The sequence below is a fragment of the Nelusetta ayraudi genome, unplaced genomic scaffold (genome assembly GCF_046127955.1).
Source record: "Nelusetta ayraudi isolate G7.1 ecotype Tasmania unplaced genomic scaffold, CSIRO-AGI_Nayr_v1 ptg000022l, whole genome shotgun sequence".
Classification (NCBI taxonomy): Eukaryota; Metazoa; Chordata; class Actinopteri; order Tetraodontiformes; family Monacanthidae; genus Nelusetta; species Nelusetta ayraudi.
The window spans coordinates 2730118-2745000 of record NW_027466072.1 but is presented as its reverse complement, the minus strand read 5'-3'; the positions used below and the strand labels follow the sequence as shown (position 1 = coordinate 2745000).

The window sequence follows — 14883 nt, the reverse complement described above, 5'->3', positions numbered from 1 at the left end:
AGTGTCATAGAGACACTTTTTTCGCATTTACACATCAGCAGACGTGACGTACGGGGCCACATGACCAGTTCAATTGAAGTGAAAATGGCACGTTATGTTTAGACAGAGGAGTAGAAGGAAAAAAAATAAAAATAAAAATAAATAAATATATATATATATATATATATATTTTTTTTTATAAGTAATCAACAACCATTCTTGACAGCAAACAACATCGAAATGCAGATTTATCGCAAAATGTTTTGCACCTCCATCCTCCTCACAGTGGGGTCTCGCGGGACGAGATTTTACGAGAATTACGGCTTATGCGCTTCGCACCATTCAGCGGAAACACCTGCAAATCGCTTTTCTTTTTTCTTTTACATTAAACACTGCAATGGAAACGCAGCTTCAGGCTTCACCAGTAGCCAAAAGTAAGAATATAATCCAGGTCGATCCCATTTCTCATTTGCACCTCCAACCACCTTCCCAATCCCTTGGCCATTGACACTCTGAATCTCAAGGGGCAGTTGTTAAAAACCCACACAAACAGCAACGGAGCTTCAGATTCAGCTGTTTATGGCTTGTCTGTGGGTTGCCATATGCCATTATATGAAGCTGGAGTACAATACTGAAGGTATTGCAGGATTATCTCGCACACGTCGGTAAAAGAAATGTTGCATTCATGCCAGCCCAAGTTGACAACCCCAGACAATCTTAACAAAGAGCTTGTGTTAGCTGGATAACATTAGCATACAATCTGCCAATTTTTCTTAAATTAGTTTTTCTTTTGGAATGGTTGGTAATCCATACAATATTAAACATTATACCAATACACAGTACAAACAAATGTTATTATCAGAGAATATTAGTTAATCTTAGTTTAGCTTAGTCTTAGCTTAGACTTGAAAGACACTGTCGGAAATCCTTTGAACCATTTCCCCCTGGAACGTTCGATTGGACTTGAGCCTTGTCCTTTGATTTCAGACTATTTATCACAAACAACGCATCCTATGTGTGAATAAGCGCAATGATCGGAACACCCTACTGCTGGACGCGTGACATGGCAGAGGAAAGGCTAAGTGGCTAAAGCTAGTCAATTTTCTTATTGGAGCTGCAGAGGCTCAAACGCATGACACCTAATTGTGGTTTTGTTGATTATCACTCTGCAGCCTGTGTGTGTGTTCAGACAAAGATCCTTTGCAAAGAAAGAGCCTTCACTCTTTTTCAATATTGTTTTACCCACAGTTGGACTCACTTGTGCAAAGTGAGCTGTCACTTAGCCGGCCAGTGGAGGCCGTGGCTGCAGCGGCAGCGGAGCGCCACAATCGCTCCTCGTTTCTGGCCTGGCAAATGGCCGAAGCAATTCGCCGCACTCACGGAGCGAATCATCCCCCGACTGACAGATGAGTGCAGAAAAATAAAACCTCGAACCGCACTCTACCCATCAATATCCATCCTCCATCTCCTTATACTTTTGCCAATTTCTCCTCGACCTGGAGACCTCGGGCCAAATTGAATTGACTTTTAATTAGGTGTAGTCCCCAGCTAAAAGGCTCTTAAGTGCCTGAATTACATCACTGTTTCATTTGTGCGCCGTGGCCACGAGAAGCATCTTCACTTTTGAAACAAACAGACCCACCTACTGACGATTACAGTTGGTGGGGACAATTTTGTAAGAGGTGACGAGTTCATTCTGGTTGGGATTCATTCTTGAGGTTAAAAGGCAATGGAAGACCCGTTTTTTTCTTTTTTCTTTTGAAACCACCCTTTCTTCTTCTTCTTCTTCTTCATGTAATTATAATTTTCCCAATAATAAAAGCTAACCCAGAGTGTTTGTATACGTACATATAAAACCAACCAGACTCACAGCTACTGTCAGCGTACAGAAGATCATATCCAGCAACTATGTGGCTAAAATTCAAACTGTCCTTCTACTCGATAAAGATGCTACACACATGTTTAAAGGCAGTCACTCATTGTCACACTGAGGTGTGCAGTATTTCCATGAGAGCAGCACTGGCCTTTATTCCACTCAAACTAGATGTGCAGGTTTGCAAAAAAAAAACAGGGCCAAGATTTGCATGAAACTCTGCGTTTGCGTTATTTTCTGCAATCTTCTCTTCTGGTGCAACAGCAGTTTGGGCTATAATAGAGAAAAAAATCCTCTCCATAATATAAGAGTGCATTAGCGTAATAAGTACTGGGGTTGAGTGATGCGTGACGTATGATTGGTGGCTGTTGTGCCCCATTAAAGACCCTCCCCGCCCCCCACACCCCAACACACAAACCCCTTATGGTGTGAACGCATCCGCCCCCTGCCGCCATCCCCCGAGTCATGGACTCCGCCCCCCAATGATTCAGTCCTGACAAAAACAGATGAGCAGAGGGGCCCAGCAGTTTGACAATGGCTCATTCCATTAATGAGCGTTTCATTTGGTCCTTTGTGTGCGGCAGCGTCGGCCACTTGGGGGAACGTGGCGCCGTTTAACAGGGAGGGAAGAGAAGCTGCACACAAGTCGCTTGACCCGAGGGGGGGGGGGGGGGGAAACGTTGAGGTCGGAGTTTTTCCTTCAAGTGGCCAGAGAGAAGAGTCATGGGGGGGGGGAAGACATGCACTCACTCCTAGGTGGATTATCATTTGGAAAGAAATGAAGCTGTCAGGATTTAGAAAGATTGGGGAGGAAAACAAAATATTTGATGGATGCTGACTTATAAAGAGGTGCATTCTGTGTGTTAAGTGGGTAAAGGTGTTATATAATAATAAATAATAATAAATCACTTCACATTGGTGGATCAGAAAGTGTTATATTTATTGGCCACTTACTTACAATCTTATTTTCAACTGTTTTACAAATATTATTTACAGCTTTAAATTTCAACAAAAATGTTCATTTTGTCTTTACTGATAAATTACTCATATTTTCTTTTGTTCAGATGAGTAAATTAGGCTGTATTTAAAAATGTAAAATTAAGAAAAAAAATGTACGTAAACAGAAAAAAAACATTTAAACGTTATTTTCCATCTCTGAATTTAAAGTGGATCCTAATCTCTCTCTGCTGTATATAAAAAACAATGTTATCTCAAACTGCAGCAGCTACACTTCAGCAGCCGACTCTCCTTAATGCGTCTGCAGCATTTTAACCTTCTCCTAAAAAGGCTTTTGAAGGACACTTTACGAGTGTATTGCCAATTTGTTTGGTCTTTTTACGATGCCATTACCTGGCCGTCCATCCAGCCACTTGGATATGTGGCTTTCTGGCTTAAAGATTTTTTTTTTTCCTTTCACTGTCGGCTTTGTGATCACACGTCTGTCCGCCATCAGCAGTCTCACTCAGTGTTGGATTTGGACCTGACGAAGCAGACTGCATCTTCCTTTTGCTCGTCTTACACAAAATAATAATAACAATAATAATAATAATAATAATAATAATAATAATAATAATAATAATAATAACAATAATAATAATAATAAACTTTATTTGTATAGCGCTAAATCACAACCAAAAGCGTCTGAAAGCGTTTTATACAATCAGAGAGAACCAACCGGGCCCCCGGAGCAAGAAGAAAGCAAGAAAACCCAACATTGTATCAAATTCTAAAACCATATAAAGCAAAACGTACAAGACAACGACATTTTGGGGTTCCTTCCACAAAAAAGGCACAAGCACATCGAGGGATGATATCCCCCATGACGCCCACCACACACACACACACACACACACACACACACACACACACACACACACACACACACACACACACACACACACACACACACACACACACAAAGAGATTTATTTTCTCTCAGCTGCCTGCTGTGCTGAATGTGTACCTGCGATGCGGCCATAGGGGAATGCAGAGCTAATGGCCCTTACCAAAATTCAACTTCCCACATGAGGTGTCTGTCGGTCCCTCTGTGCATATCTCACGCACGCACGCACGCACACACACACACATACGCAAGCACACACATGCACACGCACGCAACCACATTTCTTAGAGTCTAAATTTTTTGATTTTTCCTCTGTTTTTTTCTGTTTTTTTTTTTTTTTTGTCTTATTTTGAAAATGCACGGCCAACTGAGTGTCTGTACCAACACTCTGTTAGTTTTAGCATCGGTATTACAGGACACCATGATAAGAGGCTCAGATTAGCTTCCTGTGTATCAGTGAGAGGAGAGTCCCAGTTTGTGGCCTGGAAGGATTACTGAGCCGTCGCGTGTTTATCTTTCTCCACAGGCCGCATTTATGATGATTCTCTGCATGAGACAGGCAGCTGATAAAAAGGCATTTGTCTTTTTTTCCTCCTTCTTTATACAGAAAAGCCAATCTTTGTCGACATGATTTATGCGGCCCATGTAGCTTTGCATTAGCTGGGACGAGAGGAGCCAAAAAAAAAATCAGCTTCATGCAGGCGCAAATTTGGCCGACCTGCGACAGAGCGAGGTAGTTACCGCTGCACTCAGTCACATTCGACAATCGTTTCAACTTGGAATTGAGCAAAGTGAAATAGAATTTTTTTTTTTTTTTTTTTTTTTAACTAATCTGGCAAAAAATGAAGGAGAGAATCTTAATTCTCAAATAAAATAAAAACACAAGCTTTTGATGGCAAATAAAAATAGAAATACAGACAGCAAGTGCTGTCGCTGTAGTGATAAAAGAAAATCTACTATTCTACTAATAATCACAAAAAATATGTGCCAAATATGAGCACATTTGTGCTTCTAGGAAAAATTAAAAAATATATTCTCCAGTTGATGCAAATGCTTATAAAGGTTTGTATGAGGCACTTTGCATCGTTTATTAGCTGGTTCAAGCCTGCGTACTTTACACTACAGGCGTGACTGAGTAAAGTTAGAAGTAAAGTTAAAACAAAACATTTTGTGTGCAACTCGGTGCAACTTGGCATGTATTATGATTATTGGCATTACATGACGAAAATGTGGCTTGTTTTGGCAAAGAAATAACCAACGTGCACGACCACTAAGCATGAACCCTAACCCTACTAACATAGGAGCTACCAAAATGTCATCAATAAAACATAAATTGCTCTAAAATGCAAACTGTAACTTCACTCCAGATTGTAATAAAAAACAACAACAACAACACTAAATCAAAATTTGTCAAAGTTTTGAAATTGCAGCAAATGAAATTTATTTATTGGAATGTGGCTTTGGGCCAGATAGAAGTCCTGGTCATCGGCCCAGCGGGCCGACTTCAAGCCGCTCCAGTGTGAAGAAGGCTGTCATCTGACTTGTAATGTCTCAGCTACAAGCCGTCACATGTCCGATGGAAGACTGAAGCAGAAATTGATTCCAGCGGGTGTGAGGTGTGGCCCACACCCACTGGGTGTGATGGGGGGGTCGGGGGGGGGGGGGGGGGTCAGAGCCAATCTGTTTGTGATACAGAACAAGCAGCATGTTCAGCAGTGACTACTGTAGGTCCACTGAGGGAGTCGCTGGTGTTCAGACCCCTGGAGGACATTAGGGGCAACATCAGATACAAATCTCTTCTTGCTTGTGTGTGTGTGTGTGTGTGTGTGTGTGTGTGTGTGTGTGTTTTGCATCATTGACGCGAGGAGGGTTGAAGTGTCGGTGTTTTGTCCACGCCTTCCACTGGGCGTTATCGGAATTCTGCAGGGAAGGTGTGTGACCATGCAGGCAGGGGGGGGAGAGGGGGGGGAGGGGGGGGGGGAGGGGGAGGGGGATGCGAAAGCCAACACACCAGCGGCAGGAAAATGGCCGCCATTCAGCTGCACGGCTGCAGCTCCACTCGATGCAGATGTTTCCAAACGGCCAAAGCAGACAGCAGACAAACTAATCCAAAACTGGTGGTTAAAATGAGAAACGTTTCATGGTTTAACCTTTAACCTTTAACCAACTAGTTTCTCAAAAAGTTTTTTTTTTTTTTCAAATTTTCTTTGCTACATAGTTGTGCCTTTTATTTGTTTTTTTTTGTTTTTTTTATTCCCTTTTAAATAAAATTGCAGGTCTTAGGTCAAAAGAAGAAATTTTGGTTTTAAGATGAATAAAAAGCTTTTGGGACGACTGCAAAAAATGGCTCAGAACAAACAGAATGGACAGAATTAAAATCAAGCTCCGTATTACACTCTGCTTTCTTTAAGTTAATAAAAATGCGCTTTTAAGAAATTTTTGCACAACTCACAGTAAAAATTGGAAGAGATTTGGTCACATTTCTTAATGTAAGGAAAGAAAATAAAGGTCATACCTCCCAGCCAGTACTGCCAAAACAGTTTACAATGAGAACACAAACAAATACAAATAAATATTTACTATTTGATTTGATTAATTTTACTCAAAATGTGATCATTATCAAAATAATGAAGGTTAAAAACAACAATAATGTTGATGTTCCGTGTGGTGGTGCTCAATAGACAACTTGCCTCATTTTCTTGCCAAACTGTGAAATAAACACACACATTTCACAAAGGCGGCCCAGCAGTCGTCACGCTGGTGACGGAGGGCGACGCCCCTCGCACGTCAATAAACAAATGCATTGTGGGTGGAGCGTTGCAGCCCATGATGGACTTCATCAGCGGGATGTACGGCCCCGCTGACGACGCGAGGCTGGAGGCTCAAGCTGCTTCCATCCCAATCTCGTTCCACATGATTATTCCCAATTTCACAGCCGATGGTTTTTCACTGAGACAGACGGCGGCAGCCAAATGCCAAAGTACAGATGAGAACGCTCCGAGGTGGGGGGAGAAAGTTGAGAGGGGGAGGGGTGAGAGGCCAGCCCACTCACTCCACTTCATCACCGGGGTTTGGGAGACGCTCCGGCGTGAGTGTGAGCAGCTGCAGGATGATGAGGCATGAAGGGCGCCGCGGTGGATGTGGCTGTGGGAGCAGCGGTCCGGCTGTGCGTGGACCCGGTGGTGGCCCAGTGACTACCCTGATCCCTTTACACCCCTAAAGATTCCATACATACTGGAGAGCACATCTCATGATCTACCAAAGAAAAGTGAAGACACACGGCTGAATATTGGACTCTGTAATGGGAATTCTAGTGTTTATATATATATATATCAGAGACTCAAAGAAGATACAACCACCTCTAATGCAGCGACAACAATAATGATAATAACTGCATTTGTTGTCCCAGCAATGATGATAATGCATTTGATGAGTTCTCCACTGTGGCAAAATAAGTCATCCCTTAGATCCCAGCCATTCTTACCCCCAGGATTGGGTAAACTACAGCTTTTTTGTTCCTTTTGTAAAACCAAAATGTGAAATAGTTGTTCTTGGGAATTCGGAGAACGTAATTATGTGCGACTGGAACGGCCCTGGCGGAGGAATCAATACTGCAAATGGTTCCAGGGGAGCGCGATGCTTCTCCTCCCCCAAGAACTTTATCCCTTATCTGAAACTACAACATGGCGCGTTCCATTGTGAGGCAATACGCCAGTGGGCTAGCGTGTGAGCATGCTAGCAGAAGCAGATTACCCCTTGAAAACAATGGCATCCATAGATAAAGGAAAAAAATAAATAAATAAATCAGGGTTTCGGTGTCTTTCATTTCTGTTGATTGCACTCAATGTTTTGAAAGAAATGCGCAAGAACGCAATTAAAATCATTGTTGTTTTTAACGCTGTTTGGACGGCGGGAGATCGGCCCAGCTGTGAGCACACCGCAGAGTCTCGCAGATTCACAAATGGGGGAGTCTGAAGAAGGGGGACGGGGGTTGAAAAAAAACACGAGTGACTACAATCTTAACAGTGGGGGTGCTGGGTGAAAATTATAGCATCGCTCCTGAGAGTGGGCAGTGGGAGGTGCAGGGTTTGATGAATCAAGGACCTTTTGTTCGCAGCTAAATGACTGAATGCTTGAATGCATGTTGGAAAAAGAACGTCTCTTCGCGATGCGGCACCGCTCGGCTCGCTCGCTGGCAGGCGGACGGAGGGACGGAGGGACGGACGGACGGACAGACGGACAGACGGGCGTCATTTGGAGCCATTTTGGATTTTCGACACTGACGCAGAGGGTGGGGCTGACGGGACGGTGGGGAGCAAGGTCATTTAAAGAGGATGCAGAAGAAGAGTAAGATGGAGGTGGCGATGATGGTGATGGTGGTGGTGATGGTGATGATGATGATGGTGGTGATGGTGATGATGGTGGTGGTGGTGATGGTGATGATGCTGATGCAGCCATCGCTGGGCACTAAAGTGGGTCTCCTCGGCTTTTTGAATATGGTCGCGGACGAGCGTGCCATGGCAACGCCGCCGGTAATGACAGTGTGAGACGTGAGTGCCCCCCCTCCCGAACACACCCCCTCCAAAAAAAAAAAAAAAAAAAATCCTGATCTGAAACGCCGCAAAAACGCACACGTCGCCGTCGGTGTTTGACCACGGTGAATGATGTGGGTCGCTGTGTGCGAGGCTGAGATAACAAATCCATTACCCGACTAGTCAAGCGTTCGGAAATTAGCTGGTAACCACTTTCATAATAACAGACAATTGACTCCGATTTTTCGGAGCCCAAGGCGATTTTATTTATGGAGACAGCAGCTGATTGTAGCCCTGCGCAGACTCTGAATATTTACCATTTTCTGTGTGTTTTGTTCAAATTGTAGCTTTTTTTCATTTTCTTATTGAAGAACACCGGACAAAAAAAAAAAATAAAGGCGTTTCCACCACCACCACCACCGTGTAGCCTGGTGACGAGTGTCTAAATGCTCCGTGAATGCTAATCCTCCTTGGGTGCAGAGAAACACGCCAACACATTTTAGGTTTAAATACAAGGAAGAGCCTTCGAAAAGATAAGCAATCGCAAAAGCTGTAAACGTTAGGAGTGCCTGAAACATAGCAGGATGCCAGCAGAGCGCTAACCTCAAGCCTTTGTCGTTTCCAGCGTGGACGAAGGTGAAATGGCACCAAAAAACTGTGCTAAAACCACACCTTCCGCGCATTCCCACAAAGACCAATATGGCATCCAAGTCAAACCAGCCATCCGTGTTATTGAGCAAGGCGGCTTTTTTCTTTTTTCTTTTACGATCCGAGCGCGGCCGGTGCTACAGAGAAGCTGCAAACTCCACACATTTCAGCCTTTTTGAGAAACATCCACGCGCAGTGTTTTTGTTTCGGCGTGGTAGCCACGATCTCGGGTGTCTGCGAGGTTACATCAGGGGAGCCTGAGCCCGTGTCGCACAAAAAGCTCCAGTGTGGTCAGAGTGCACGGGGAACACAAACAGGCAGTCACACCTTGACTGAGACCTCTCTGGGCAGACGAGCCAGCAGACCCCTGAACTCACAGCTAGAATAATTACTTCATTCATTAGGCAGGTTAATGCGTTGGCCTCCACCCAACAGCCAGGATATTATCGTTGGGAAATGAAGCAGCGCGGAAAGGCTCGGGTGAGGACTTCAACAAAAAAGAAAGAAAAGAAAAATTGGCCGTGGTGTCAGCTGGACGGAGATGTTTGGAGCAGGATTGCCACTGTAGAAAAGCTCTTTGAAGAACACAGTGTGACTGTCTGGCACAGCCTCAGTTTGGATGTCAGGATGGCGTTTGAAAAATTAAAAAATAATAATAAGTTGGACTCAGAAGTATGGCACTTAAAAAAAGAATACGTGGGCAGAAAGATACTTTACATGCCCACAAAGTGGGCAGTGATTACTCCATAGTTTTGTTAAACGTAGCCCAAAACACAGCTTCCTATAAAGTCCAGAAGAAAAGCATAAACATCCAGACCACTGACGACGCACGAAGCGGGACAAACATGCGCCAAGACACGCCGGAAGACACACACACACACACACACACACACACACACACACACACACACAGTCGCTCCTACCTGCGCGACTCGGCTTCTCCGCCCCTCCGGTGCTGCCGTCCATCCCCGGCTGTCATAGGTTGCAGCGCGAGCTCAGCTGCACGCGTTTGGTCCCGCGAGCGAGTCGAGGAGAGGGCGAACCACCACCACGCGGGTAAAGTGCGTGCGTGCGCCCCGCGTGCTGCCGGCGCGTCAGAGGCTGCGCGCAAGGATGAGCCGGAGAGAGAGAGAGAGAGAGAGAGAGAGAGAGAGAGCGGGGTGGAGCGTCGGTAGAACCGGAACCAGTGGGGAAGTGGGTGAAGGTTAGGGTTAAACATAATAATAATAATAATAATAATAATAATAATAATAATAATAATGTTAATTTAAGAAGAAAAAAAACCCAAGCAACCAGCACACTGCTGATTATCATCAAGAGCGGCGCCGGTGCGCAGTGAATTGGCTCCAAGTTCCAAGTGGAGCTGCTGAGATGCTGTAACGCTTTATAAATAGATGAACATCCTCCTTCAACGTGTTTAATGCTGCGGAAAATCCAAACTGAGCAACAATTAAGTTGATATCGCCCAATGTAAAAACTCTAAACTGATTCCGAGAGCAATTTTATGCCGCCTGCTTTATATTTGAATGCAGAAACGTTTGTATAGTCCAGTTGCCTTCCAACTTTGTTTGTGAGATGGGCCTGTCTACCTTCTTACTCATTTATCTGCTTAACAAGCATCTTTCACAAGATCCATGTCATTAGGTTGACCCACCAATGTACTTATGATCGTGCGCAGAGCATTCAGGAAATGTAACAAGGTAAATAAAAGTGGACACTACAGAATTGGCATAATGCCATTAGCTCGGTAGCTAACGTTGGCACCTATTAGTAGTGTTGCCAACTTCCATTCAGAAAAATAAAGGAGGCCTCCCCGCAGTGTCCGGGGCCATGACCATCACAGGCCAGTGGCTCACCAGTAGCAGTAAATCACAACTTAAAATGGGGGTTTCAAAAAAGCATATGGTTCACATAGTTTGAGCTGCTTTGCTTCCAATAGACATTAGAAATAAGCTGAATGTTTGAATTGCATTGAAATCTTTTAATTTGACATATTTTTTACACAACAATCAATAAAGTGCAGGATGGATGGCTTTTTTTTTTTTTTTTTTTACTAAGGAATCAAATAAATAAAGCTGAAAAGAACAACCGATCCTGATTCATAGCCTCCTCTGCTCAAGCTAGGCAGCCATTGCGCAGTAGTTGTGAATGGGTTGCGCAATGGTATTGCTTGCAGCTACATAGGTGACAGTTTTGAACACAAACAAATGTGAGTTTGCGTCAAAAATAAATTTACGTCCAAGAAAACTCAGAAATACGAGACAAACACCGTCCTTTGTCGATTCAAAACGGGACGCACCGTTCCATTGTCAAATACGGGACAATTCTGTTTTCAAAGGGACGGTTGGCAACTCTAGCTGTTAGTGAGATAGCTGACTCAGGTGTTCCTAGCCCAGCACACTTTAATCAGGCATCAATGCCTGTGTTGAGCACTGGGTTTAGCTGCGTGTGGTAATTTGCCAATAAAAAGTCAAGGTAGAGGAGGGGAGCAAAACAATTGTCACCTCTGATAAGCACAACATGGCAGCTGGAATTGAGAACCGCAGTCATTAATTCTGCTAGCGAGCTAATAGGCTAGCGCAATTCTGACAAAGAGCGAAGCCAAACGTTTTCCAATTATAGCCCAATCGCTCGACCCGCGTTACAGTAGCTGTTAAAACGGTTTGCATTGTTTATGACAGTGTTGAGGTCTTTATGGCTGGGAGTGATACGTGGCTCTGGCTTACATCTGCTATGTTTACAGCTCTGAGACGACGCTAACGTACGACCACAAAGAGTCCTATTGAGATGACAAGAGAAAACTGGTGGGGAAATGAATTTGAGAAGGGGGGGTTTAAAAAATAAAAAAAAAAGTTGTATCACTGCAGCGTTTATCCTGTCCCCGTGCTGGTGTGTGCACCGGCCAGTCTATCAGCAGTCATCTCTCCTCTAATCCCTCCTTCTTTAGGCCCCTACGCCTCCTCATTAACATTGTTGGGCTACGTCCAAAAGCTAGCCCAGGCTAGGGTTAGGTGACGTGTGCACATGGCTGCTATGCACGGCCAAGCTGTTGGTGTGTCAGCTGTCAGCCGCATGCACAGTGACGGATGCAATGTGGAAACATACTTGGAGTTTGAGCTATGTCCTTCCCGCCGAGGTCCTTTGGCACCCTCCGTTTGACCCCCGCGACAAGGCAGAGGCCCTAAAAATAAAGGAGCGGGCGGGGACGCTGCTGCCACTCACTGGTCACATGTGGCGAGGAAAACAGAGGAAAAGAAAACAGAAAAGCCGAGTGGCAGAAGGCAGGAGTTGCACTCGAGGTGAGCTGGGGCAACCCAGCGACCAGCTGTCTGATGAGTCTGGAGGAGTGGGCGGGGCAGGCGGGTCTTGTTGGAGGAAGTGAAGCGTCGTCGTCCTCCTCGACTCCTGCACTCAGGTGAAGTGTAGCGAACCCATTTTTTGATTTATGCCTGCGGTTCCTTATTTCGTCTACTAGATGGAAGTTTCTCATAAACGTAAATGTCTGCTTGAGTGTCATTTTTGACATCATTGCTTCGATGTATAAATTTTGCAATTGAAGTCACTTGTCAGGAAAAAAAAACTTATTTATGTATAGTTTACCTGTTCGAGTGACAACGACGTCATCGATTCTTTGCATATTGTGTTTGCAAACCACTTTTTCCTACTTCCTTTAGGCATTGCACGGCTGACCGGAAAAACAAACTTGGTGGCGGAAAAAGAATGAGCCAAAGGTGCAACGTGAAGGTTTTTCAGTAAAACAACAGTAAATAGGACAACAAAACCAGAACACTTTGCGATCCAAATGTCGGATAAAGTACATAAGGTTGGTTTGAGTGTTTTGCACATATGCTGACTGGACGATTTTTTTGACAGCGACCGTTTCAAGGTTAAGTGTGTAATATTTGGAGATTCTGAAGAAGAAACAGCGACATCAAGTGTTTAGATTTTAGATTGCAGTGTCTTTCACTGTCCCTCCCCCTCCTGAGCTTGTCAGTGAGCTACGGTGGCCTGCGCACCCGAACTTGGATACCTCTTTTACACACACACACACACACACACACATATATATATATGTACACACACATATATATATATATATATACATATATATATATATATATATATATATATATATACATATATATATATATATATATATATATATATATATATATATATATATATATATATATGAGAAATGTTCGAAGGGTAGGAAAAACAAATGACTTTTATTGTACTGTGATTGTACACTGATTGACGGGCAGTATGTTAAGATTTTACCAATCTAAAAATCATAAATCAAGCTCATTATTACACACTGGGCCTTTAAGGGAGGGGATAAGTGAAGGGTTAGTTACGTTCCAGAGGCTTCTTTCAAGTTTTTTTTTCTGACAGTTTCCATTTTATTCAGACGGCAGATAAATTTCACATTTGAATTAATTTAATAAAATGTGTTTTGCTCAAACACGGTGGCTCAACCTCCTGCTGTTGTGGTGGCTGAGGAGTTACGGGTGTATCTGGCAGTTCTGTGTTCAACAAACTTGAGTCCAATCAACGAGCACCCGAAATCATGTCCTTTAGTTTTTTTTTTTTTTTTTACTGCCACTCGATTCGACTTTGTCATCTTGAGTGCTTAAAGGCACACATTTCTTCTTCTTCTTCTTCTTCTTCTTCTTCTTCTTCTTCTTCTTCTTCTTTTTTAATCTCTCTGGTTGCGGTCTCTGTGCATTTCTAATTTAACCTTTTTCCACTCGGCCAGCATTTTCTTTTTTCTTTTTTGTTAAGTGTTCACTTTGTCTTTTTGACTTCAAAGACTGATTCTCAAGGCATTTGAATAAGAATGGTTCATTTATTTAAAGAAAAAAAAAAAAAAAGATAAAAAAAAGCTCCCGAGTCGCTGAAATGCGTAGTGTCAGACAATAAGAGAGAAGTCAGTGACACATTCACTGACTGACTCAATTGTGATATGAAGTCGTCTGCACGAACAGCCGCGGGAAAAACATTAAATGACTCTGATCTTTTTTCACCAATTAAAGGAAAATCCAGTAATTCTCATTTGATTCAAATGTGTTAAAAATCCAATCTGTAAAAACTGAGAATTTTTCTTTCTGCACATGCAACACTTCGTCCCAGCAGTTATATTCTTAAATAAAAAGAGCAAAAAGAGCCTTTCTCGAGAAAAAAAGTCTCAAGTGATTTGTCCCCTGGGGGACACCATAGGACACGGCTGGAACTCTAACGCCACCTATCTTTGCTCTTTAAAAGTACACCACAGTACAAACATAATACATACTTGTATTCTCACGCATAAATGAAAGATGATATTTAAAAATTTTTTAGAGAAAATTGTGCGTGGAATAAAATAAATAAATAAATAAATAAATAAATAAATGCAAATTTCGCCCGTGTCCCAGGCGCTCATTTGCAATGCATTACTTCACTCCTGCTTGACACCAAAGCAGTGGCCAAACCTAAAAAAAAAATAAATAAATGCGTGGGCATTTCAGAGTGAGGGGGGGCCAGGGTTTAATAAATAGCATTATTACTTCCAAGGCAGAGCAAATGAGCAGGAGCGGCGGTGGAGGAGGGGGGAGAGGGGGCCTCAGATCAGTGGCTGATGAGAATTGATGTCAGTGCGATTTCACAGTGCAGGGGTCAGTGTCATTCAAGCTCAGTTCACTCAGATTGAGAGAGGCACTGTTGTTTTTGCTTAAATAAAATAAAAGCAACCAACCAACCTCAACCTGCACGAGCAACCAACAGATCCCTGCGATAGATAAGAAACATACAAGATTACTTTGCTAGACTCTGATCAATGAGCGCAGATGCATATTGAGCCGGCACTAATGTTCATTCGATGCAAAGCAACATAATGCAAACGGGTGACAAGAAAAAAAAAACAAAAAAACAACAACAACAACAACACCACGCATTTCGGAAAAGGAAGGAATCAGCAACCTTTAAACAAAACGCTCGTCGCGCCGCAGCTGCAGCCGCATGCAGCGCCG

At 43.3% G+C, this 14883-nt stretch overlaps 2 protein-coding genes across 4 annotated transcripts in view; both read right to left on the bottom strand.

Moving 5' to 3' along the window:
* Positions 1-9991, bottom strand: part of LOC142889378 (zinc finger protein 385C-like) — a 55833-nt gene extending 45842 nt beyond the window's left edge. The window contains exon 1 of one of the 2 annotated variants that reach the window (XM_076028079.1): positions 9799-9991. In XM_076028079.1, coding sequence (XP_075884194.1) covers positions 9799-9841 — 43 coding nt within the window. In that variant the 5' untranslated portion in view covers positions 9842-9991. The remainder of the gene's footprint in view (positions 1-9798) is intronic. The other variant, XM_076028080.1, reaches the window with a different exon arrangement.
* The window catches only part of LOC142889381 (ATP-citrate synthase-like), a 126967-nt gene that overhangs the window by 75310 nt on the left and 36774 nt on the right, over positions 1-14883 (bottom strand). The window lies entirely within an intron of this gene.